General features: G+C 32.3%; 1 protein-coding gene across 1 annotated transcript; it reads left to right on the forward strand.

Moving 5' to 3' along the window:
• The first annotated feature begins 2,567 nt into the window (after positions 1-2,567).
• LOC108370000 (uncharacterized) lies at positions 2,568-25,864 on the forward strand. The gene is made up of 5 exons (XM_017625232.1): positions 2,568-3,328; positions 5,468-5,555; positions 6,425-6,510; positions 19,614-19,721; positions 25,772-25,864. Exons 1-5 carry the CDS (start codon positions 3,140-3,142, stop codon positions 25,862-25,864), a joined length of 564 nt encoding a protein of 187 aa, XP_017480721.1. The 5' UTR covers positions 2,568-3,139.
• The last annotated feature ends 1,781 nt before the right edge of the window (positions 25,865-27,645 follow it).

Consider the following 27,645-nt stretch of genomic DNA (forward strand, 5'->3'; position numbering starts at 1 on the left):
CGGACGGACGGACGGACGGACACGGACAGACGGACAGACGGACGGACAGACAGACATGGCTTAATCGATTTCTTTTTTCATCCTGATCATTTATGTAAACATTTGTCTATATCTATCTCGATTCGTTTTGGCTGNACGCCCATTTTCCAAAAATGTATAATATTCTTATTTTTCGTCTAAAAATTATTGTAAATATCAATTTTGAGTGAATTATATTCAGTAGTTACTAAAATATCGCAGTTTTCGTATTTCTGGAAATTACCGTTATATGGGAAGTGGGCGTGGTTACAATCCGATTTCGCCCATTTTCAATACCTACCTACCTTGGATTAAGGAAAACCTACGTACCAAATTTCGTTGAGATATCTCAATTTTTGCTCGAGTTATCGTGTACGCGGACGGACGGACGGACGGACGGACACGGACAGACGGACAGACGGACGGACAGACAGACATGGCTTAATCGATTTCTTTTTTCATCCTGATCATTTATGTAAACATTTGTCTATATCTATCTCGATTCCTTTTGGCTGTTACAAACAACCGTTATGTGAACAAAATTAATATACTCTTGTGCACAAGTGCGCTCGGGTGTAAAAAAATGTAGCAATCGTGAAAACTCACCATCTCTATCGAAAACCAGAAACCAGAAATCGAAAAAATGAACATAAAAGTGCAAAAATTTATGGAATCAATACATTTATTTTTACTGACTCTTTTAAAATTTTTAATTAGGTACTTTTAAAAGTTGAGCGCATCTTGAGTGTATAGAACTTTTTATTAAACAAGTAGTTTTTAAGGAAAGGACACAACCGACTTCAAATTTAGGGGTACCGTTAATTTCTTCGTGATCCAATCATCGGATCTCTAAACCAAATTACGGGACGACCCTTGAGGTACCATCTTTCCAATAAAAAAAGGATTATTGAAATCGGTTCACGTGGTCAAAAGTTATGTATTCCGGCGTATTGATAACCACCTCTTTTTTTGAAGTCGGTTAAAAGTGTTTGAGTTCTGTTAATCTTATGTAAATAAAGTGCAGTTTATGGATTTTAAAACGTTTATTTATTTATTACATACTGTACATAAAACTTGCATGAATGTATTTCAAAGAGCGTATTATCTGAAGCAAATTTTCAGTATTTTCCGGTGATATATATTAAGAAATATAAAACCCCCCCTAAAATATATTCCTGGGTGCGCCCCTGTTAACATGAATCAATTATTGTAATTGAATTAAAACAAAAAAATAAAAAAAAAATATTGGAAAGCGTAGGAACTCTACTTTAAAAGTGTTTTGATTTTCAAAGCTTTTTATGAACTTCACTGATATTTGGAAAGTTGACTACCTCAGTCTATCTGGATTTTTAATAACTTGGCAACCCTGGTAAAGAAAAATTCGAAATTTCAGTAAGCACTCGTAGCCCGTATCAAGATTTTTGTTTAGTAATTTTATTTTAGGTAATTTATTTTTTACATTTGTACAGACATACGTTTCCATATGTGTAGGGGGCAACTCTACACAAAAAAATATATATCGCCTGCTTTGCGTTTACGTTTTTCAAAATTTTACTGAAGAAGAAACCAACTTCTTACATCCATTTTCTTCACTCAAAGAATAAATATTCGATGTGATGTTAATTAAAAGATTTCGTACTACTTTGGCTTTATGGAATTTCCCTAAATATAAACGGAAAGAACGAGTACCTTAATCCTTAAAGTGCTTTCGTTTGAGGTCAATTTTGTTTCACAAATTTGAATTTTTTTTTTCGATACAATAAGTAGGCGGCCCCTTCTACCTGCAGTACTCCCTTTTTTAAAGCATGGTACACTATAGAAAAATTTCCTTTAAAGTGTTTTTGAATAACTGTTTAGTTTTTGGTAAAAGCCATCTTACATGTCCGAAAAGTTTCGTTTAATTCTTTTTGTACAATTCAATGCAATTTGTATTTTAAAATGCTGACTAAGAAGTAAAAAAAGGTTATGGCCAAAGATGGCAATCCTAATAATAAATTAATTTTAAGTTTGCGATAGCATTCACACTCGTATTAGAATAGTTTGATTCTTTAATCGGCTCTAATTTTTGGCTAAAGCTCACAACAAAAATTTGAACATATATTTTACAAATAACGGACACATAAGGCGTAACGTCCATACGAAGTAAGCTTACTTCGTTAGTCAGTGATGATTTTTTTTAAAGTGGCAACACTGCCAAACACAAATTTACAGGTAACGATTTTTCCAGCAGCTGCTCCTTTTTGTACACTTTGCGCCAGGGTATGAAGATGACGTGGAACGATTTTTCGCCATCTCTTGACAAATTTGATACCAATATTGTGCTTACGGATATTTGCGCAAGTTTTCGGTAATAAATTTCGCGCTAAATCTGTACGATGCTAAAACAAAATATAGAAACTCAAAAAAAAAATTATATAAATAGTATTTAGAATAGTTTTGAAAAAAGTCTCCTTTAAACTTATTTGTGTATCTAAATATAGCTAAAATTCTGAACTCCTAATAATTAAAAAAAAAAAAAACACAAATTTTTTATTGCAGCACTAATTTGGTTACCAAAGGCTCTTGCCATTCACATTTCTTCCATAAATGTGCGAAATAACAGTTTTTGGATCTAAAATTCGCATGAAATTTGGTCTATCACCGATCGCATGGCGTATACTTAACCACCCGCAGCAGAGCAGATGTTAGAGACTGTGTCGCAAGCTGAAAAAATACTTTTTTTTATCAAAAGAATGTGAAAGCATACTGCAAAGAAAGCAAGAGAGAAGAGCGAAAAAAAAAACAAAGAAACACCAGTTTGCAAAGTAAAGCCTGAAGCTAATAGTTGCTTAGCTGCTTCTTTTCAAAAAGTGTGGGCGTCAGCTTGTGTGTGGCATCTATGCCACGCTAATGCCAACTGTGGCATACAGCAAAGCATCACTATTTGCATATACCGCATAAAGAGCAGCAACAAGAACAACAATAAAAGCAAGAATTAGAAGCACACCAGTCAGCAGAAACTCGTCGCAAGCCAAGCCAGCAAAAGGTGTCACGAATACAAGCGTGAGTTTCAACAGCAACAAGGATACCAAAGAAGCTAAAACTACAATAAAAAGCACATCAACAACACAGCCGAACAAACATGAAAATGAAAGCCAAACATAAAACGTGTGTTGTGGCGGCGGCGGCAGCCGCAACTGGTGTCGGTGTGGGTGCGGGTGAGAAAATGAAATCGGTGATATTGTATCCATATGGACCGCTAACGGGGACAGGATGTTGTCGGATGTTGCATGCGAAAAATTTGGCGTTAACAAGTGCGATTTACACAATTGTGAGTATAATTTGAATGAAATTACAGGAAACAACAAAAAATTAAAAAAAATTTTTTTTGAAATTTAGCTGAAGAAACAAAGGAATGAAATGAAACGAAATTAAAAACGGCTGAGTGACATGGCTGAGTGAGTGGTTGAGTGAGTGAGGGGGGAGAAGTGGCATGAGCAGCGCGAACAAAAGTGGAAAAAAATCGGTTTAGCTGGGCTTTTTTGTTGTGCGTGCATGTGTGTTTGAAATGCAGGCATAGATATATGTACATTGTACAAACATATTTACATTTGAATATTGAATATACATATATTCGCCTGTCCTCGTTTTACTGTGCCCCAGCATGAGCAAGCGAAAGAAGCGAGGGAAAAGGCAAAAATGTACGAAAATAAAATCAACATAGCCCCAAAATCACGCATACGCCATGTTGGCCCCAACTACACGCCACCGTACATGTAGTTTCTGTGCATAAATGGCATTAAATTAAATTAAATTAAATTTGTGCGATTTTAATGCGCCTGGCATGTGGCAGGTGACATACATTTTAAAGCGAACATGTTCAGGCTCAGCGCTTAGGATGCGTGCTTAGTTAAAATTTTTACTGTTGCATTTTGCGTGTAAATGTTTGATTTTTTTTCGATGTATCCCCCCAAATAGCAAGCGCGTGATGCATGCGCGTGTTTAATTTTGCAATCTGAATTGAGTTTTATATATTTGATAGAAATAATATAATCTTGTAAAAAATACCTCAGCATAATTCGAGGGGGAAAATTTAATTTGACAAATATTTTTGCTGAATATTTTCGATGGTATTTTAAAAAGAGTGTTGCCTCCGTAGAAAAGACTGATTAGAATTATGGACGTTATTTTCAGTGAAGCGCGAACCAGTTGCTATAGAGAAATAAATAGAATATGCCAGGTGCTTAAAAGGGTTTACGAGTAAAATCCCATGCCCCTTTCTTAAGGCAAGTGAAGTCAAGTCAAGTCTGGCCAAGTAAAAAATTTTCATTGTCTCTGTTTGAGTCCAAATCTTTCAAAGCTGCCTTACCAAGCCTTGCCAACCACTTGTTCCTTTACCGTGGCTTTATGTTGAATCTGGAGTGACGAGCACTTCCGCTTAAAATGCACTGCAGCACTGGTCGGGTAGCTGGAAATCTAACTTAAGAGTTACTTCAGTTGAGAATAGTAATCATTTTAACCTTCTTCAAGTCCTCATCATAAATATATCCATACAAACATATGTATATATGTACGAATGGATGTAGTTACGCGAAGCACGCTTGCATCATTTATACATATATTGCTTGGTAGCGGCAGAGCTCAAATGCGCAATGAGTTCGTTCATATATATGTATATGTATATATATGTATACATACATACGTGCATTCAAACATACATATTTATATACATATGTAGGTACTCGTACCCGTCATGCGTCGCTTTATTTCTTTTTTTCCTTCCCTATACTACCTATATATTCCTTCTCACTCATGTAACGTTTTCAGTTTTAAAAATTTCACTCTCCATTTTTTCGATACCGCCGCATAAGAACTTTCACTTCAAAAAAAAAAAAAACTTTTCAACCGCCTGAAGATAATGTATGCGGCCTTTTCCAACTTCTACGCTATGTTGTTATATGGTCGTCTGCATGCATTCAAAAATTTTTATAAAGACACATATCCATGCCCATATGTATTTGATACGCACATACATTCACATATACGTATGTACATATTTGTGCACGTATGTTGTTATATGCCCATTAATTTATGGCTCATTGTGATACGTTAATTACATTAATGACATCAATTATCCTAATTAACAGCATTTAAATTATGCGCTATAAATTATTTTACAGTTTTTATTGTACGCCCCTCTACGACTCCTCCACCGTGCAATTTTCATTTATTTTGAAATGCGGTATATGCATAATTAAAACATTGAAAAAAAGCAAGTTAAGTGGTTTGCGTGCGTATGTTGCCATGGCGTATGAGTGACATGCGGTCCGCAGAGTTTGAGTGCATTTAATGACACATTAATTACTTATTCAGCGCAATTATTTATCGCAATAATAACTATCTACATACCAACCAATATTTAATGTGTTGTTTATTTTTGTTTTCATTAATTTTATTTTATTTTTTTCAGAATATGTCACTTTTAATCGTTTTAATATACTCATGGCGTATAAATGTGAATATGCGTAAAGCGGAGACGCTGGAGGATGTTTACTATGGTAAGTGTGTGTGAGAACAAAATGTATTAGTATTTAATTAAATTCTAAAATTTGGCTGTTTTTAAACTCTTGTACTCAAGAACCATTATAGTAGATAGTAATATTTTCCTTTAGAAAAATCAGGGTAATAGACCAAATATTTTAATAAATATAAGCAGACAAAAATGACACTTTATAAATGCTAAATTTGATACTTTTGATGGACAAAAAATATGTTAATAACATTAAAAATATATGCACAAAATTTTGTTGTCATATATTCATTGGCGTGCTTTTTAGGGCATTTTAAGTAATTTTTGAAGTTAAGTTTATTTTCGTTTATTGTCTTCTATGTTTGTGTCCATAAATATTACATACGGAAAATTTTGGTTCTACGCCGAATCCTTCTAATTAAAAAAAATATATATATGAGGCTGTAGCACTGTGCAACGTGATTCTTCATTTGCAAAAAATATCTAAATTTGATACATTTTCTCGAGATCATTCCATCTCATAATGGAAAGTAATATCAAATAAATAAAAAATATACCTTGCTAATTACATTGTAGAGACGCTAAAATGATACACAAAAAGACCGACACACGTAAATTTAATTTTGTGTTACAGATTACAGATCTTTATGCCGATTTTCTAGGTCCGATAATTTTCCAAAGATATTTTCATTTTATGTTTGCATTGCGACTGAAAAAATAAATTCAAACGTTAACATGGAAAATGTCTTGCATACGTCATGTACGATGTGGCGTATGAGTAAAATTGTTTCCTGGATCTTTTTTTTTTATATCATATCAAAACTTAGGTTTTTTTAACATTATAGTGCTAAAAACAAGCAATTTTTAAATTCATCATTTTTTTACCTCTCCTTTCAGGTGTTCAAATAGCATATTTCGCCATTATTGGCACACAAATGTCCATGATAGTGCTAAGTGTTATGCTCATATTCGGAATTTATAAGGTAAGTCACACATACATTTGCTACTTTAATATAAAACTAAAGAAAAAATCACAAAAAAAAAATATTTCTTCGTAATTATCCACGCCATTTGCTGGTTATTATGCAGAAAAACCATTGGAAAATGCTCGTACCGCCACCTCTTCGTTTTTTATGGATTTCGTCATTTGTTTCTTTGCACCCAATTCATTGCACAATAACCCATTTATTCAGCCACACAGGCGCTCATTCACGCGAATTTCACACCTAAAATCATGCTAAATAAAGCGGAACACGTGAAGACAGGCAACAAAATACACCCAGCCAAAAGCAATGCGGCGCCTCGCACACACTTACATACACACCAACAAATGTAGAAAATAATCTGTCGAAGGTACTTACGAATGTACGTTCTCTTGGACTGAAAAATGCAAAATGAAAGCAACGCATACATTGCCATATGCCATACAAATGCCACAATGTCACAGACAAATGTCAAATGCGTGACACTTTATTTGAATGCCAGTGTCGACATACACATAAAAAGCAATTGCATGCGAAATGTACATACATACGTATGAAAAGCATAGTATATTTGCGTGTGGATTTGCTACGGGCTAAAGCTTGTACACGTTAGCTGTGGATATAGTATGTATTTGCATGTATAGTATGCATTTAATAAGATGTGCGTTAAGCCAACACATATATGTACATATGTTGTTGATATTATAAGATTTTCAAAAAATGTCCAAAATGAGAAAGCAATGCCAAATGTTGCTATTCAAATGGTTGAATGACTTTTATGCATTTTCCATACAAAATCCAATACGATAAATGTGTGAAGAGCAGTGGGTGGATTTTAAACCAGATATGGGTATACATATACACTAGGGCTGTGCGATTATTCGATTACTCGAGCAAGTTGGTTAATCAGTTATTCGGTTAATCAATTACTCGAGTAATCAAGATTTTGATTACTCAAAACGATGATTAATCGAGTGACTTGAAATATGATTACTCAAAAAAATTAATTTTGCTCGTTAAAAGAGTTTGCTTTGGAAAATGCTTATTTTCTTTTTTATATTCTGTATATGAAAAAAATATGTATGTATGTATGTATTTCATTTTAATTTTTGAAAAGAGAAACGTTTTTTTCAAAGTATCAAGGAACTTCAACTGCTTTATATGTATGTATGTAAAGAGTACTTTGAAATGTTCATTACTCATTTTATTCATAATGTTGATTAATCATAAAGCAAATTACTCAAATATTTTTGTTTTTGGTTTAATCAAAATCTTGATTACTCGAGTAACTGAACTTTTGAGTAATCATAATTTCCAATTAATCGAATAATTGAGTTATTTACTTTATGATTAATTAAAATTTTGAGTAATCAATTAATCGCACAGCCCTAATATACACACAACACACTAGGGATGTGAGCTTTTCGATTTTTACGATCCCGGGATTTTCGAGATGTCGTGGGTCAATCCTGGGATCGCGGGATTAATTCCGGGATTTAGATATTTATTATTTTTCAACAACTTTACATGAAAAAATTGCATCAATATAGTTTGAGAAGCTCTCCTACCATATAATAAATAATGAGTAAATGCGTTTGGAGCGTACTTTTTTATTTAAAGTGAAAATTATTTCATAACTACCAAAAAGAAAAACATTAATTAAATTAATATGCATTTACTAAAATTTCAGCGTATACATATCTGATAAACTTATTTAAAGTATGTCGAAAAAAGCTCGATGCAAAAAATATTAAGTCAAGAATTTTATTTTCTGGTTGAAAGACGTTCATAATATTAGTGGCAGAAATAAAAGAAGCGCCTTAATTCGACCAGTTTATTTCTATATTCCTTTTGTTTATTCAAAATATTCATGTTTTCTTTTAAGTCTACCTCATATTTCATCTAATTAACTGCATATAATTGGGCATTTCTCTGACGTCATGATTTTTTGTTTAAGAATTTATAATTTCTAAGATATGATCAATTCCAAAACTTATTTATTTAAAAAATTTAGTGCAATGGAAAACAAAAATATGGGTACCAAATGAAAGACTTTTTGAGGTTCACAAAAACGAATAGGAATTGAAAATGCCACTTTAATATATTTTATTTTTTAAGCTAATAAAGTTAGTCCTTAACATATAACTTTTTCAAAAATAAAAATTACAAAATTTCAAGGATATTCAAGGATAAATTTATAAAAGGGTATTTTCAATGCCTACCCGTCCCGCGCCAAAAATGTAAACCTTTTTAACATTACAGAATTCTGTCTCTCATTTAATACCCATACTGGTTTTTTAAGTACATTGCACTAAAATTAAAAAAAAAAATTTAATTGCTCATATCTTTCACATTTTAAAGTTCTTTTAAAAAACCTGACGTCACAGAGAAAAATTAAGAGCGCAATTTTACTATATTTGGCTCTTAGTTTCGCGAATATATTGATTTTTAATTTATTTTTTTAGCTAAATTACCTGTCGCAAGGTCTTATATGTATTACGAGTTACACATTTATAAAAAAAATATTAAATATTATATATTAAATATTAAACATTAAATATTGAATAAGCAAAAGAAATATAGCCAAAACCGGTCAAATAAGGCGTTTCTATTATTGACACCAGTGTAAATTACAAATAACGAAAATCTCAGGATTCTAGGCAAATAATCCCGCTATCCCGAGATTAACATTACTAATAAAAACATACATAATATTTGCGTTTTTATGTGCATATTTAGGTGTTTACTTAAAAACCGCACACATATAAATATACTATTTAAATGGCTGAAGGTATTAAACTCATTTTTCACAGTTCTGTGCTCTTTTTTTTTTGGTACGTCTATGCCAATGATAAAAATAATGATGATAATCCTAGGCAATAATGATTACAGAAATTTCATGTAGAATATCAAGGATCATAATTTCTACTTCTATTTTGCCAAGGTTTGTGAAGTAAGGAAAATCGTATTGGATTTCGAATGAAAAATAACTAAATTTTCTTTGGTAAAAGAAATGGGAAAATTGTAAAAGTTGTAAAATTTTTCCGAGGAATTTTCATTTCATTTTCATTTATTAATTTATACACAAATAAGACATAGTCTTTTATAGTGTTGTACATAAAAATTAAACACTACCTTAGTAACATGGAATACAATAACTTAAAAATTAAGAATATACCTAACAATAATGAGATCAGAGAGTGGGACGGGGGGAAAGCAAAGGAAATAGAACAAGTATTAAGCCTTAGAAAGAAAGTATAGAGTAAATTTTCTGCGCCCAATTGGTGCAAGTTTAAGATAGCTACCTCAATTCGCAGATGCACGTTTGAACTAATAAACATATACTACACTTTGTGATGAGATTCTAAATTATTGGAAATACACTGAAAGGAATGGAAAATGTAAAAGAAAGTTATTGAATGGTATTCGCCAAGCCTTTGCAATTAAATACGCCGGTTGCACAACAAAGCCTCTCAAGTGATTTTCCCGAAAAGTGAGCAGCTTAATTCGCGGTCCATGAAGTGGTCAAGGGAAAGAAAAATTTCGGTATCAATGGAAAATGTATTTTTGCGGGCTGTTTTTGAGCCTTTTCGAGATTTTTATCGCGACTCTTTTGAAACGAAAAAAACTGATCCTTCAAACAAAATCCGTATTTAGAATGCTTATTCTAAAAGAACGAAACTATGATTTTATATGATATACATTTTTCTCCATATGATCGCGGAATATGCGGAAGCTCGCAGTTTGGAATTAACTCTCCTCATTAGATGCTGCAGTTCATTTCGTCTTACCTCCGACGACACCTTCACCCATTTTTTTGCAGACCCTCTTCGTTGATGGCAACTTGCTCATAAAGCAGCAATTTCTTTTTCATAATAGCCCAGTATTTATCCATTGGCCTGATCTCAGTGCTAATATTGACGCTATGTTCTTTATGCCACTTGATCGAAAAGTTTGCTATAGTAAAGTTCATACATCTAGCCAAAATATGGCATCGCCAATTGGCGTTAGTTGGCACAAATTCAAATTACTCCGCCCTAATATGGATACCTTGCGCCGGAAAACTAGCTTCTGGTTAACCGGAAACCGAAGCATGTGAAATTGGTGATTTTTTCTGGACTCTTAGGAATTTTTCTTGTTTTATTTTTCTGAATGTTTCTGAATTTTTTCACACCCTTTCGCGTTTTTGAAATTACTTTTCGGTATTTATCCTGTTTTGTTATTAGGGTAGTACTGCATTTTTATTTGGAAATTTTTAAAATTGGATTTCTGCTTTTCCGATGAAACTTAGCAGTTATTTTATGATTTTTTTTCGATCGAGGATAGTCGCAATTTTTCATATATAATTTTTTAAATCATAAAACATTTAAATCTGTCATTAACGGTTAAAAATTATCGAACAAATTTAAATCCAAAATTTGCTAACATTTTTGATAAAAAAAAAAGATAAAAATCCAATTTTAACGATTATTTTTGATCGATAAAATTAAAATTAAAATAAAAAAAAAAAGATTTTGAAATGACCTGTTTTATTCTTCTAAATACAAATATATCTAATATTACTACAGGTACGTTTCCGGATGTTTTTTTTGGGTTTGCCATATTTTATTCCAACTTTTCGGGATTTTTTGTATATACATACGTATTGCATTTTCAGGTTATTTTTGCCTTTTCAGCAATTTTTGGGGATTCTGTTTTTTTGTTCGCAATATTTCTGGATATTTTCGGGAACATATCTCTGATGCAGAGATGATTCTGCTATATATATTAAGTTCTTAATTAATGTTGGGCCTTATAATTTGGAACCAAAATGTCCCAGTTAACAGACATCCTGCATCGAATTTTAAAATCTGAGGAGGTTTGCACTTCAACTCTTTTTTATTAAGTTTTTCATATCCTTTAACAATAAATCCCCAGCTGGTCTAATCGATGTGTACGTTCCATGTACGTACATACACACATGAACTAATTTTTTTGGGGTATTTTCATTAATGTCGAGCGACTGTATTCCTCTGCCTGTTGTTTTGGTATTATAAAAGGTGGAGAAAACACCATAACTCTCCTGTAGCCAATTTAAAAATTATTCATATGAATTTTCATTATGCCACAGCAAGTATTTATATCATATGAATTTCAAGCTGCTGGTAGTAAATGTTCAACTACGCTTTTAAAATGCAAGCGGCCGCAGTTATAAAATATTAATTTTTTTAGCTTTATACCAGTGGGTGTATTTGTAGTACGTATTTGCCTAGGTGCCTGTTCATATACATATGTATATACCTATACCAGCGTAATTGTTTTGTCTACCATAAATTTATATATGTATATGTACATACATACATACATACATACATGCTGTATGTATGCATCTGAGTATACCTTCCCTGCAAAAAATGCGACTAATCCGGGATGACTCCGGGAGCAATCGCAAAGGAGCATGCGACTAATACCACTTTTGATCTCTTTATATGGAATGAACTGATCGCTTTTGTTCGAGCATGTCCTATGAAGAGACTAATTGCTCACCTTTATACCCGAACGGGTATAAAAAGCGACTAGTCACTTTTAAAAAATAAAAATAAAAATTTGCGCCAGCTGAGATTCGAACCGGGGTTCTCAGTTTTGTTAAGCGAATCCTCTCTCTATGTGTCAGCGCCGCACTTGAAATTTCATCAACAAAGTGCGTACATATCATTAAATCGTTAATAGTACCCGTTAGAGATGAGGAGAACTAATTGATCTCCAAATATACCCGTGATGGATGAATCGAGACTAAATGATCCACAATAGTACCCGTATGAGACTAGTTGCGACTAATTTGTGCCCAATTGTACCTGATTGAGAGTAATCTCGGAATACTCTCTTTAGAGATTAGTCGCACAATTTTTTGCAGGGTTTATACAGGTTTAGCCGTCAACATCAGATCGCGATACTCTCGCTTTGCCACAATAACTCGGTTTCACGCGCCCATACACACACACGCATACCAACACATGCACTCACACGGTGGAACAATATGATTAGAAGTACGCAGGAAACCAAATAGTCAAAGAGTCAACCAACGACCCAACGCGCTGACTAACTAACGAACCAGCATATGACGAGAAAACTGGAAGGTTGCACAATATAAGTACATACATAAATACATATGAACGCAAACCTCTATGCGATAAGTACAAAAACATATACATATGAGTAGCTCGAACGTGACTGATGCACTGGAGACCCACTCGCTGAGCTCTTATCGGGTAAGACATTATGCGAATAACAGAGGTCTCGTATTGTTTTGCTATCAGCGGCCTAGACACTACACTGCGAAACTGACATATATATGTACTTATATTTATACAAATATATTTACGTACATTGGCAGTGCCCCCACATGCATATGTTATGTATGTATGTACATATGGAGGCGTGTATGCTCATATTACATTGACTCAACATTTTTCCAAATGCGTATTTGCTGTTAGACAATAGCAAAAGTACATACATAAAATTTCTTCATGTGTGTGAGTTTGTGTTTTGTTAGTAAGTGTGTAATTTTTGAACAAAATTCTGTTTTCAAAGTCATGGCTGCCAGCCGAATCGGATCAGAATATTGTTATTTTTTTTTTAAAGCTCCCCGTTTTTTATAAGCGTTTGAATAACAGATATTTACGTAATTCTTATCTAATTAAAGGTCAGACCTATAGCTTTTTTATTATTTGAGCATCGATTCTCTTTATAGCTAGACGTTGATCATTTCTACTGGAAATCCCTATTGAAGGAGCTTCGTCATTGACTTTAAATAGCAAAGAAGGGACAGTTTTACCATAGAAGTTTTTAGCCAAGGATCCAATGTACACATATCCCTATGAAAAAAATATTATCCAACAAGTGAGCAAAACTACTGTTTTTAAAATTTTTGCTAAAAATAAATTCCCCATAGAGCTCCATTTGAAATTATTCGAACGAATATATGTAATAGGTGGCATACGCGGTACGGGTGACTCGCGAGTCATTGATGTACGTGTTGACTCGCCTTCGACTACACACAGTTGAATCATTCTGAGTCATGCCGGAAGTCATGTTGGTGTAACTAACACATATTTATTTTCACATACACATCAAAACAGACTCACGACTCAGACGCACCGTGTATGCCGCCTATAACATCAAAAGCAAATCACGAAAATTTTGTTAAGAATTACAGTGCACACTTTCTTCTTTTGTGTTTAGTCATTTTTTTTTTTAAGATTTGTCCAAAAAATCATAATAAAGAAAGAAGCCAAAGCAGGTATTTAAAGCACAGAAAAAAAAAATTTTTAAAAGGACTATGTTCTCTTTGACGTACGTCAAAGGTCAAGTAGAAGTGGGAACTTTTATGGCTTCCCACTGATAGCTCGGTTATATAGCTTAAGAAATAATATTTTAAAGACATTTTTATCAAAGTTGATAAATATGACATTTGACCTGTTTTGTTACAAAAATACTCCTACGACGCACAGTGTAAGATTTGACCCATCTAGCTGCTTTTAATTCTGTAATTCTAAAACTATTGAAGATAGATTAATGAAGTTTTGCACAAGGTACGTTATAAGATAGGCGAAGCTTTTTACATAAAATTGGTAATTTATAGTTACTGTCACGCCACCCTATTATATAACTCCAATTTTTAAAAATGCAAAAACTGAAATATTTAACTAACTACAAAGGCTAAAATGACCAAAATTGATATTTAGAATTTCCCTATAACAAGGAATTATAAACTGACAGAAATGGACTTAAAAATAAATATATTTTTTTAATTATGGGCGTGGAAAATATCGATAAGAAAGTCAAGTTGGGTCAACAAAATTCCGTTATAATATATATAAGTTCAATATTTCTTGCTCTATTTACAAAAATGGGATACCATTGGAAAGGTAATGAATCAGGCTTTCTCTATTCAAAGCAAATATACAAGAATTTGTCTCGGTCGAGATAAAATGCAAATGAATTACTCGAAGAAAATAAAATTCCCAGTAGGCCAGAAAAAAGAAAATTTCATCAAAACCTGCAATTTCCAGCAGCTAAAATTGTGTTGTATAAAGTCTAAGAGGAGTAGCAAATAAACTGAGATTCAAACTTTATCGAATAGTGGCGGATAACGAGTTTTCGGGTCTAATAAAAATAATAATTTGCTAAAAATAAGTCTAAGTCAACATCGTTTTACTTTAACATGAAATACTAAGTTATAGTTTACTAAAATCCAAAAAATGTATATTCATTAAAAAGAGCACACCTAAAAAAATAAGACCAAAATGATATTTTAGCAATTGTTGCATAAGTAACATAATACCGACAAATTAAACATTGAGATTCAGTTTCAAATATACAAGTTTAAATATTATTGCGCTCAGTAATTTTCCAAATCAAACCCTGTCCAGCCATACACTTTGATTTAAATTTTTTAGTTGTTATTGTTTCGTCTTTATTAGGCATTTCTAAAAACATTCTTGACGTTGTTTTGAAATTTGGCGACATAAAATAATGCAATTAATCTTTTCTAGAATATGGAAATGATATACTGTGCGACGTAGGGAAAAATATTGGCTACAATATGTAATTTTTTATTGCCATATATACGTTTTATCGGTCCACTTCCAAAATATTCGCATTCGCAAAAGCTCCGCATTGATTATTGCGAATGCGAAAGCGAATGCGAATGTTAAAATTAATGCGGAAGCTCCGCGGTTGCGAATGCGAATGCGAATATTCGCAACAACCCTGATACATATGTATGTACATATTTATGCAAGTATGGGAAATATGTCTTTCCGCATGAGTTTACGCAAAATTAAATCAGTTTTTGGGGGGTTATTTTTTTACTTTAAAATAAATTAAGTATTTAATTTTCATATATTTAAGAAACAGCTTGATGCCAGTTGGTTTAAATGCCGAACCGGAGGCATTATGTTATTGATACAAATATCGCTAAAGATAAATATATTAAAATTTGACAGCCATTGTAGAAATACATCTATATTTGTAAATTTATCGATTAAAACTGTGCAAATGAGAAGAAGATGGTGTCGAGTTATCGATGGCAATAGCATTATCGATGCAATATCAATAAAATCTTTAAGTTATCGTTACTAAACTCATCAGAATTGAATTATGTGTTCCGTGATCGAATCGGAAATCGTATGAAAATATTTAACGGTACTGATCGTATGCATGGCAATATTGGAATTATATATTGGAACGTATGTCACGTTCTCTGGCGTATCGTAACTTTTTGCAGATTGTAATAAATTCCCGGCGAATTGTTATAGAAATTTTGACAATTTGTCCACCTCTTTTTACTGATTATAATGGTGTAAACCATTTGTGGTTAAAATCAATAGGGGTGGAGCTGGAGGGGGTAAAGGTGGGATTTTCAATATTTTTGAAAGATTGTATGTATATCGAAAACTGTTGGACCGATTTTCAAAGTGTGGATTGGGTTTGAAAGATAATTTAAGGGCGTTTTATTTTGTATACCTATTTATACATATATTATATACATATTTTGAAAAAAATAACCAAATTATAATCATTTTTTAATAAAAATGTACGTTTTATATATAAAAAATACGTAATTAACTATATACAAGAATACCATTTTTAAAAAGTACATAAAAATACCTTTAATTTGTTTTATGCTATGTTGCAAAAATTCTTTTACGTAGCGGACCTTCGGCCGCGCTTAGAGATTATAACCAATGTTGCCGGTTTAGTCCATTGGAGGCTGCTTTTTTTGGCCACATAAATTTGGAGAATTTATTCATACTTAGGGTGAAATAGTTTTATGTGCTTAATTTGATATCTTCTTTCATTTATGTAAGAGATGAATTTTTTTTAAATACTTTGGCTACCACTAAAAATTATTCGCGGCAACACTGCTTATAACCCTTACTATTCAGAATTTTCCTTTGTGTGTTGACAGAAGAAAGGGGCAGAACTTCTTTCTGCGTAGGCGGCCTTCAAAAATTTAATTTTATATAAAAATATTGTTTTATATAAAAAATCGTCGCAGGCAAACATTTACAGTTGTGTATTTCACTGTCGGTGGATGCGTTTAAACCTAACTATATAATATTATTTATCAATTTAAAGGTATTTCTCTGTTCTTTCTAACAAAAACATCAACTAATATAGTTAATTACGTATTTTTTTTTAGAAAAACGTACATTTTTATTAAAAAATTTTCATAATTTGGTTTTTTTTTTAGTTTCTCTAGAAATATGTATAAAAGATATATAAAGATATGCATATAAATAAGACAAATGTATGTCTATCAATAAATTTTTCAACCATATCCACATTTTGAAAATCAGTGCAATAGTTTTGGAAATGTAAGCTTTTGAAAATATTGAAAATTCCACCTCTATCTCCGCATATTAATAATATGCACCAAAAAAAAAATTACACCTTTCAAATCAGTAGAAGGGAGCGGACCACGCCCACTTTTAATTTTTGTTTTATTTCAACGATTTCTCGAAGACATTGAATTGGACAGTGAATTGGCCAATTTGAGAATAAGAGGGAAGACAAAATGGCAAAAAATCGCAGTATTATGAAAAAGGTTCATGTTTGAATATTATAAGAAAATAAAATAAATAACATGAAATCCGCGCAAAACGATTCTAACGGCGGTTGCTGAAAAGTGTATTGTCCTTTTAATTGTCTGGACGCCTACTTTACACAACAATTTGACAACTAATACATATTCTCAATTGTATTGTCTCAAATTGTCTTATGTAAACGCAGCGTTAAAGCAACCCTCTTGCTTTGCCACAACACGTGTAAGTAGTTTTGAACGTAAAATTTGTTGCTTGAGTTTATATTAATAATAATAGTTATTTTAAATAATATATATTTTGAAAAAATTTGGATGGACTTTCATAAAGTCGTCCATTATGCTTTTCTTATGCTGGTAAATTTTAATTAGGTGTGCTAAGATTTAACAAAATTTCGATATTTCAATATAACATACATATTATTTCTACAAATTTAAATTTTACGTAAAATTTTCTGTTTCGTACTTTTTAATTTGCGTGTATTAACGGCTGTGTGCAATCGAATTAAAATGATTGACGATTACAATATTTGGAGTACGTTCACGGATAGCATAATACCAAATTACGATAGCAGGAATACGATCACGTATCGTGTGATATCGAATCAGCGTTTTTAAGAATCGAGTAATCAGTTCACGGAACACATAATTCGAGCCCAGATTAAAACAATGAATATAAAAACTAAATAAAAACAATTAATATGTCGATAACTCCATCAAAATATTTTATTATTATCATCATTGTTATTAAGGGCCATAAATACCGCTATCTCTAGCGTGGATCTACTCTGCGTAGCCGTCCGCCCTATAAGCGAAAGCTTTTAATATAGCATAGGAACTCCAATGGATTTTTTTTCCAAATTCCAAATGATTTAATTGTAGCACCACCTACATATGTAAATGAGCTAATCTGTGCCTTGCGAGAGCGCCACATAGAATGTATTCTGATGTGTTTCTGAAAGATTAATTTTATTGAGGTATTTTGAGCTTTCCTCTTCCTTACTTAAAGAGTTACTCTAAAGCTTCGATTCAAGGACAAATAAATCGCTTGGCTAACCTCTGTCATTGAGATTCCATTCAATGCCTGTTGAACATTTTGTTTACCTTTATATGTGCTTCGGTGAGCCCACGTAAGGGTTCCGAAACGTAATATATTGTTGTAGCTCCAGGTTTTGCTAGATAGTCTTCCTCCTCTCTTCTTCTTCGGTGCCCACCCTAGATGACTAGGTTAGGTTGGGTTAAGTTGTCATAGTTGTCTATGAGAAACACTTAGGCTCAGGGCCTATTGTGATGCCGCATATGGGGTCAGCAACTGCCAATCTCTCTTGAAACCATTTTGAATTGCGTAGGAATTTAAGAAGATCTCTGATTTCCACGCATCTAAGGTCCTCCAAGTGGTACTAAAAGTGAAGGGTCTTCGGCTGGATAGAGCAGGGACTGGCACAACAACATCTTGACAGCCTCTACAGAAGTCATGTAAACGTAGGCCAAGTTGATAGGCATGCTTGCCAATTAGGCAATAATCTAATGTTTAGGCTCAGTAGTAGGAACTGTGCGTTTGCGCTGAACGCCGGCCGCAATTGCTTAGCAGTTTTGCAGATTTCGTCATGCTATCTGTCGTTCGCTACTTTAGTAAGTCTCTCGGCGATAAGTAGCTTACCATTTTGTGAGGGTATTCCTATTTCGTCGTTTATATCCTCAAAAGGAAGTTTTTTGCCAAGTTGCACGACTTCAGCGGCCTTACCCCCATATCACCTTTGGGCGAAATGAAAGAGATGTGCGGCATTTCATGGCTACCATATCGATTGCTTCCTGAGGGATTTTATTAACGCCTGGCTGTCAGTGAATATATAGATATCTATATCGATAAAAAAAACTTACTCTGTCAATAAGTATGCCTGTAAAACGATAATAAACACGCTATTATATAGATATTGATATATATGTCGAAAATAGTAATATTATCGATAATCAAATAAAATTATAACTCTAAATATGGAGGCCCAAGAAAAACGGTAGCAATACCGAAAACACTAGATATATCCATTGCAATGAAACTACCGATATGTAAAGGAAATTGGAGTTGATATTACTAACGATAACATTTTGAAAAATATATAACTATTATTAACACTATGAGAACGTTTTAAAGCAGCCCGATTGATTTAAATTATATGTCCACTTTTACAATAGCCAAAAAGTTATGTCCGATTTTCAACCAGCAAAAAAGTTTTTCGACGACCAAAACTTTATATCGAGGGTTTTGATGGCCAAAAATTTATGTTTAATTTTTACATTGAAAAAACTCAGCTTTTCAGATAAACAAAAACTTACTTTAATTTTTTTGGGTGTCCATAAATTAATGTCCATTTATCAAATGAGCAAAAATTGATTCACATTTTTTAAGCGTCCAAAAATTTATGTCCGTTCATCAAATGGCCAAAAATTTATGCAGTTTTTATTTTCCAGGATTGATGTTAACCGGCTACTAAACTTTTTACTTTCTTTGTCGTTACAGGAAAACCCTGGTCTCATAGTACCATGGATAATTGGTTACATCACTTTCATGGCATTGGAGGCAGTGGCCATGGTCTACTCCAATGTTTTGCGAGATCATGTAAATAAGGTCAGTAAGTCGCTAATAAATACATAGCAAATAGCATCCGTTTGATACGATTTTACCAACAACACAATTTAATGCATACTGCTACCCGCTCCCTTTTAGTTTATTCAGTTATTCATTTCACTTTCATTGACCAACTGCAACGAGGACGCCGAAAAGGGACTGACTTGCAAACGGAATATAATAACTTCAGATAACAATTTATTACTAACAAGCGCTGAAAAAAAAATCACTTCGTAAAAATTTACATAATAATAAAAGTGGAATTGCGCCTCAGAGGGGGAGAGGAAAAAAATTTATGCGAATCAAGAAATTGCATAAATTTCTTTCTTCAACCACTATGTTGTATATCTAGTTATGTACAAATGTAGTACAAAATTTTTTGTCGTAGAAACGCTTGGCAAAGGAGCGACGAATAGCTGCTTGCACTTGCTTTTGCTGATTATCGCACTTTCTGTTTGAATTTGCTTGTAATTTCTCGTTTATTTGTTTCTATGATTCACTTTTGGACTCAATGCCCTAACACTGCATTCGCATTGCAACGCTATTCTCGATTTCATTTGCAATTTTTTTTTGCAGGATTTTTTTATTCATGGTCTGATTTTTAATGTAGCGAATTACAAACTCAAAGTGCGAAGTTTGTTTTTTATTTTTTTACAAAAGATGCAAATCAGAAAGCATTTGAAATTGTAAAATTTAATAGCCAAAGTTTTCGTACAAAGTGTGTACACACTAAAAAGAAAACGGAACTGAATCATAAAAGGCCGAGTCAAAATTTAATAAAAATGATAAGTAGAAACTTTCCACTTCCTAAGCTATTTTCAGCCATTTAAGCACTTCAACTACTCTTTGAATTTTGCAACCTTTGGTTTATTGCGTGTTTCGAACTTTTAAATGGCGTTACAGACAGTGACTCAAACAAATGACAACGTGTTGATTTTCTTCAAATATTCGAAATGTTTTTCGAGCTAAGTTTTGTTGTTATTTTTATATAAAAATATCGTATAAGCTTCAAACAAAACCGTGTAAATCACAGTTTCAAACTTTATACAAAATTTATAAGAATTCAAGAAATTTTCATCAAAATTTCAACTTTTTATTCTGAATTTTTAGAAAATTTTTGGGTATTAAGTGCAAGTTTAAAACAGCTAAGAAATCACGTTGATTATTGAGCATTTTTTATTTTGTGACGGATGTTTGCGCTTATTTTCATATATGTACGTATAAATTTCTTATGAAATAAAACGCGGGAGACCGTCAGCAACAAAATTTCAAAATATCATCGAAAGTTTTTGTAAATGGCGCCTGTTATATTAAGAAACAAGAAAATGTAGCCTAAATTTTGATGAAAATTTGTTGAATTTTCCAAAATTTCGTATAAAATTTGTATAAAAATAACAAAAAATTTAGCTCGAAAAACATTACGAATATTTGAAGAAAATCAACAAGTGGTCATTTGTTTGAGATTATATAAAAATAACAAAAAAAAAAATTAGCTGGATAAATATTACGAATATTTTAAAAACATCGCGTGGTATTTGATGGATTCACTGAAGGTATTCTGCAAATATATGGTGATCTGCATGTACGAGCATCTGGTGGTTTGTGTATGTATCTGTATACGTATTAAATTTGTGATAATAAAAGTCCAGACATAATAAAAACTTAAAAATCTTTAAACGTACTTTTTTCCAAAAATAATTTAAGCATACTCGTTTGCAAATCCTCTTTTTTGTGTAAGTGAAAATTTTATAATACAAGTTTAGGTTTGCTTAAGTTTGGTGCATCTTAGGTGGAAGCCTATGAAAACTTAGAGTCACCTAAATTACCCGAGCTAGGGAAGATGCTTGCCTCTCTAATTTCGTAATTAAAGAAATTTTTTCTTTTGAAACATTTTTTGATACAAAAAAAATCAGTGGGTTTCGTAGTTAAAAGCACAATATTTTGATATAAGTTTTATGCTGTATACCTTTGCAATATCCATATATTAGGGTCACCCTTGAGCGACAGCAATTCGTTTAAAATACGTTCCATTTTATGCAAATGTATGCCTGTATACATAAGTGGAATGTTTCAGTAAAATAAAGCCAGAGAAAATACTACTTTAATTATATTATGACATAAAGCAAGCGCGCGTTATTTACTTTTCTTTGGGAAATAACGCTATTATTGCTCTTTCGCAAAGAAAATAAAGTCCATGGGCGCTATTTCCCCTTCGAAATGGAAATAACGCACATGGGCTTTATTTCTGTTTTTTGGCATATACATCCCATGGGCATTATTTCCCCGGGCCTTCTTGCACTCCACCCTCGAAAACGTCCTCGGGTATAGTCCTTATAATTTTATTAGCTTAAAAAACTAAACTTATTAGCTTAAAAAAATAAAATTGATTCGTCCTTGTGAACCTAAAACATTTTAATTTTTTTTAATCCTACAGAACTTTCTCTTTCACTTGGTACCCATTTTTATTCTACACACAGAATTTTTAAAATAATTTTTAGAATTTATCATATCTTTAAATTTATAAAGTTCTAGTAAAAAAAATTCTAAAACTAAACACACAGTTTTACTATATTTGGACCATAGTGTCGTGAGTATATTGTTTGCTTGGTGTGTTTTTATTTCCACCTGTTTCAATCGTTTTACTCAGAAATATTAGAAAAATTCTAAGTACGGAAGTTTTTAAGTATAGCCCATAAAATAACAGGAGGATAAACTGCAAGTTTTAAGTGACTAAAAGTAACCTTGATTTTTTATAATTTTTTTTGCTGGCGGTGTCACGCATTTTCCTCCATACAATGTATGTTCCACAATTTGTTTATATGGAAGAAAATCAACGGTATTTTCTAACTGCATGAAACTTGCATTTTATCCTAATTTAATTAAATGTGCTATAAAACTGCGTACCTCGAATTTTTCTAAAAATGCTGATTAAAAAGGCTTAGGTTTACGCAAATTTTTTTTTGCATTTGTATAATTCTTGTACAAATTATGAAATGCGCATTTAAATGCAGTTGATTAGATATATTTTAAATTAGGTAGACTTTTACAAAAAAAATCTAAATATTAAATAAACAAAAGAAATATTGACTGAACTAGTTAAAATAAGGCGTTTCTTTTATTTCTGCCACTAGTATTATGAACTTCTTTCAGCAACACAATACATACATATGTTGACTTAATTTTTTTTTCCATAGAGCTTTTTTCTCGATGGCTTAAGTTACTTCATCACATATGTACACACTAAAGTATTGTTAAATGCGTATAAATTTAAACGCAGTCTTTTGTTTTGTTATTAATAAAATATTTTTCAACTTAAATAATAAAGTAGTTTTCAAACCCATTTATTCATTATTTATTATATGATATGGTACAGCTTCTCAAACTATATTGATGCAATTTTTTCATGTTAAATTGTTGGAAAATAATAAATATCTAAATCCCGGGATTAATCCCGGAATATAAAAAGTTAATATCCCTAGTACGTGCATATTTTTGTATAAATTAAATATTGTGCTATGAAATAAACGGAATTTATCATAAGCTTATAACTAATCTGTGCATTACTTCGTTGAAAGGGATCGGCTTAGTTAATATATGGTTCGTAGTTGGGCTTTTAAAGTGAATTCTTTATTTCTCATTTGTCGCGTTAAAGTTTTGTAAATCCCGTATTTTTGGGACAAATTATGCATTTGTCCCGTATGGCTGGAAAAAAAATCTGGCAACATTAATTGAGATTCGTGCACATAACTTCAGGCGCAATCACTACGCACACACTTTTATATACATGCATGAAGCTGCACTCGATTTTAGCTGCACATTTTATTTTTGTGACGACGTCATAAGAAGTAAAGAAGCAAATAAAAAATATTTCCCACGCGCATACATTTCATCAACTTTCGGTACATATTTTCCATACAATCCGCTTTACACGCTGCTTACCTCCATTTGTCATACATAACTTTTCTCCAAGAATGCATCTTGTTCTATCTGAGGTCGCTCGTTTACGCTTTTTTCGGCGTCAAATACACGTTTTCATATCTGTACAAAATCACAGGTTCCTGCTGCAGGCGTTCGTAGTTTTATTTTTGTAGTTTTTTTTCGTATGTCACTTTCGCAATGTAGCCGTGGGAGTTACCTTTGTGGTAGCCACTGTGGTGTTGTTGTGGCATATAGAACTGCCATTCGACCCCTTCAGGGTGCACTCAGTCACCTCTGCCCCCAACCAAAATTGCCACACTCGTGTCGAACTGAGGCAAGTGCTTGGCCCTTTTACTTTTTCGAATTCCACTTTACCTTCCACCCACTCAGTCACCTGTAAAATTTAAACATTTTAACATGCAAACAGTTTTGCGAAAAGTCCACTAGTGCAGCAGCAATTCTCAGTCGTTGCAACAAATTGCACTGAGTGCATGGTATTATCAACTGTTATTTGTGTGGGCGTGTGTGTGTGGGGCGTTTCGCTATCGCTTTTGAACTTTTTGCATAACTCAGATTTTTCGCCTTTTTTTGTGCCTTGACTTCAATTTGTTGTTATGCAGAGTTTTATTGCAGTTCTTGTTTTCTCTTAAGTTTTAATACAGTTGTATGCAGAATTGGTTGGCAATGTTGGGTAAGAGTAAAAAAATAAATAGATATCCATAGGTGAGAGCGGAACTCGTGCTAAGTGCTTTCCTCGGAACAAAGTGTAGAGGCTAAATAAAAGCTATGGGAAAAAGTGAATACTAAAATATTTTTGGCTTAGCTTTTTATTATTTGTGTTATTATGCGAACAGAAACCTACTTGATTTTACTTCATTAGTACTTCACCTCTTGTTACTACATACATACATATGTATATGGGGCGCTCCATACCAAACGTGTATGATTTGTTTAAAATTTGTAGGGTTGATGGATAAACTTAAATAGTAAATAAATACGAAATTTGAGCTTCATTAATAAATTTATTCTAAACTTACAGCACAAAAACAAAGACAAATCGATTTAATAGTTTTCAAAATATCTCGAGAAATATCGAGAAATCACACATACACACATCAAAATTATCTATGAAAAGAAATATTTAAAAAAAAATGTCCTGAAAAATTTTTCACATACAAATTTTTTGATACAAAAAAAATGGTTTTTGAAAATAAGCCTACTAAAAAAAATTTAAACAAAAAAATTGCAATGGTAGCTCTGAGTATTACGAAATATTTAAATAAGTATTCCGGGGTGCACTCTGCAATAATTCGAGTTATAATTTTATTTTACACCGAAGTTGAATAAAATGAGAACATTACAAATTTAAAAATTTTTTTAGATTTTTTTTTTGAGTGTGCAGTTTTGTAGCCCATTTAATTTTAGCATAATAAATTGCAAGTCTTAAGCGATTACAGAACTGACGTTAATGTTTAATTAACGGTTTTGCGCATTTTCTTCCATAAGAAAAAAGTGCAAAAAGCCGTCAGCATAAAAATATTAAAAATCAATGCAATTTTGCAGTAGCTTGAAACTTGCACCTTATAATATTTAAATTTAATGGGCTACAAAACAAAAATTGTTTGTTTGTTTGTAATTTGTGTGTTACGCATTTTACTCAACTTCGGTGTAAAAGAAATCATAACTCAGATTATTGTAGCCTGCAACCCGTAATACTATACTTAAATAGTGTGAGCTACCATTGTGATTTTTTTCAATTTTTTTATAAAAAAAATTTGTTTGTGAAAAATTTTTCAAAAAAGAAAACAAATTTTTTAATATTTCTTTTCATAGAGATGTTTGCTGAGTGTATGTGTAATTTTTTCAAATTTTTTCTCGCCCCGTTCTCGAGATATTTAGAAAAGTATTAAATCGATTTGTTTTTATTTTGTGCTGTAAAGTTTTTAAAAATGTATTAATCAAGCTCAAATTTCTTATTTATTTATAATATATGTTTATCCATCAACCATAAAAATTTTAAACAAATCAAAAACATGAAGTGTGAACCCCGTTTATTTTGGTCTTCATATATCCAATCCATTATCTAAATATAAATTTAAGAATGATAATGCTGTTTATAAATTTATTTCCAGCAATTCGATTCTATGTGTAAAGCAGAGGTGGCCTTCTTCATAGCCCGTGCAGTCATTAATGTGAGTACTGATGTGAACGATGCATATTTATAATTAATCCTATATGTAGCAAGTATACTAGCCAATGGAGCGACCTATATAATTTATTGTCCTTACCCTTAGAAAATGCGTCCAAACTTAGGCTAGATATTGCATTTTTTCAACTGAAAATGCATACCGCACACTCGAAAGAAGATATCAGTAATATTGTTCTTCTTAAATGAAGCTAGAGGACCTCTGTCTTCGCTAAGTCAAATAGGTCTTCAAACCTTAATTATTATTGCTAAATTTTTTGGACCTATATATTAGGTATGAATTGAGTAGCTCCACTCACTGCTATACCCCCTACTCAGTTTGATTAACCAAAGAAAAATCGGCATATTCATTCCTACAATATTTGGTAAGAAACATCGAAAGAGTTACAGAGCCTAAAGAAGTGCCTTCTTTAACATCTACGAGACTTTCAATAATACCGCCAACGGATCCCGTTGCTTGGATCGAAACCATGTGCCAGGAGCGCGATATTATATCATGCTTGGCCACAATTTCGTGAACATTCCTTTCGAACTTCCTTCGAACCCTTCTGGTGTACTATCTATCCAATGAAGTTCTCAGTCTAAGCCCACGTACGAAAACCTGATCTTGTACGATGGACATGAAGTTATTAAGTTATTACGAATAATAATTTTTTATAAGCAGGAGGCTGGAACAAAAGGTATGACAGAAACTAAATGTCGTTTTCGTTATTTTGCTCCCAAGAACGCTTCAAAACCAAAGCAAAAATGAGAACAAAACTGTCGAGAACATTCTCAATTGGAATTATGTAAGAACGAAACCCTGTGGAACGTTCCCAAAGAGAACAAAATGCGAACCATACTTTCGGGAACTTTTTTAAGAGAACAAAATGGGAACAAAGACCTTCGGAACGTTTTGTGAAGGAACAGAATGGGAACAGAAGTCTAAGGAACTTTTTCTCGAATAACAATTTATAAATTAAAGCCCTAGTAACTGTCTGACAGAGAACGAAACAGGAACAAATCTTCTCTAAACTATACGCGAAAAATGGAAGCGCTAACAAAACGTTTCACATAGCGTTCATTAGTTTGAAATATTTTAATACTAAAATTAATCAAATGAAGCACTGAAAAATATCCACGCGAATCAATTCAACGAATGACTTAAGGCACGAACTTTGCTTGCACAGAAAACGAAAACTTGTTTCTAAAATGGACAGTTCACCGTTCTTGACATTACATTTTGTTCTTGTGCGGAACTAAACCAAAATTGGAACGCATTCTCGGTCCCCATTTTGTGTGCAACAATACACTCAATAACTACTTTTATCTCTAACCAAAAAAAATATAAAAGTCATTACATAATCACTAATAGTGATCGAAGAACCAGGAACCGAAAATAAACGTCATTATGAAGAATTTTTATTTTGAAATCATTACTAAATCGTTATTATATCATTTTTGTTTTTTAGATAATTTTTAATTGTTATTATGCGATTTTTATTTTATCGGTGAAAAATAATCATTACTCAATGTTTTTTTTCTTTCATTTTTGATAAAAATATTCGTTATAATTGGATTTTTATTTTTCCGATCATTTTTGCAGATACTGAAAAAAAAATCTCTAGAAAAATCAAAAAGTAAAATCAAAAAGTAAAATATCGAGAAGTCTTGAAAAAACGTTGCAAATAATTAGTGATTTCACCTTCCTTAATGCCTAAAATCAAGTACGGTAATCATTATAAGAAAAATAATTTGAAACAACAATTAATCATTATTTAGTAATTTAAATTTTTTTTCTCAAAAGTAATAATTATTATG

The sequence above is a fragment of the Rhagoletis zephyria genome, unplaced genomic scaffold (genome assembly GCF_001687245.7).
Source record: "Rhagoletis zephyria isolate East Lansing unplaced genomic scaffold, Rhagoletis_zephyria_1.1 Rzeph_scaffold_03960, whole genome shotgun sequence".
In the NCBI taxonomy this organism is placed as follows: domain Eukaryota; kingdom Metazoa; phylum Arthropoda; class Insecta; order Diptera; family Tephritidae; genus Rhagoletis; species Rhagoletis zephyria.

Excerpts from the sequence above, each read along its gene's own strand:
- LOC108370000 (XM_017625232.1), top strand. The coding sequence starts at position 3,140 with ATGAAAATGAAAGCCAAACATAAAACGTGTGTTGTGGCGGCGGCGGCA. Across the intron at positions 5,556-6,424 it reads GCTGGAGGATGTTTACTATG|GTGTTCAAATAGCATATTTC; the intron begins GTAAGTGTGTGT and ends CTCTCCTTTCAG. Across the intron at positions 19,722-25,771 it reads TGCGAGATCATGTAAATAAG|CAATTCGATTCTATGTGTAA; the intron begins GTCAGTAAGTCG and ends ATTTATTTCCAG.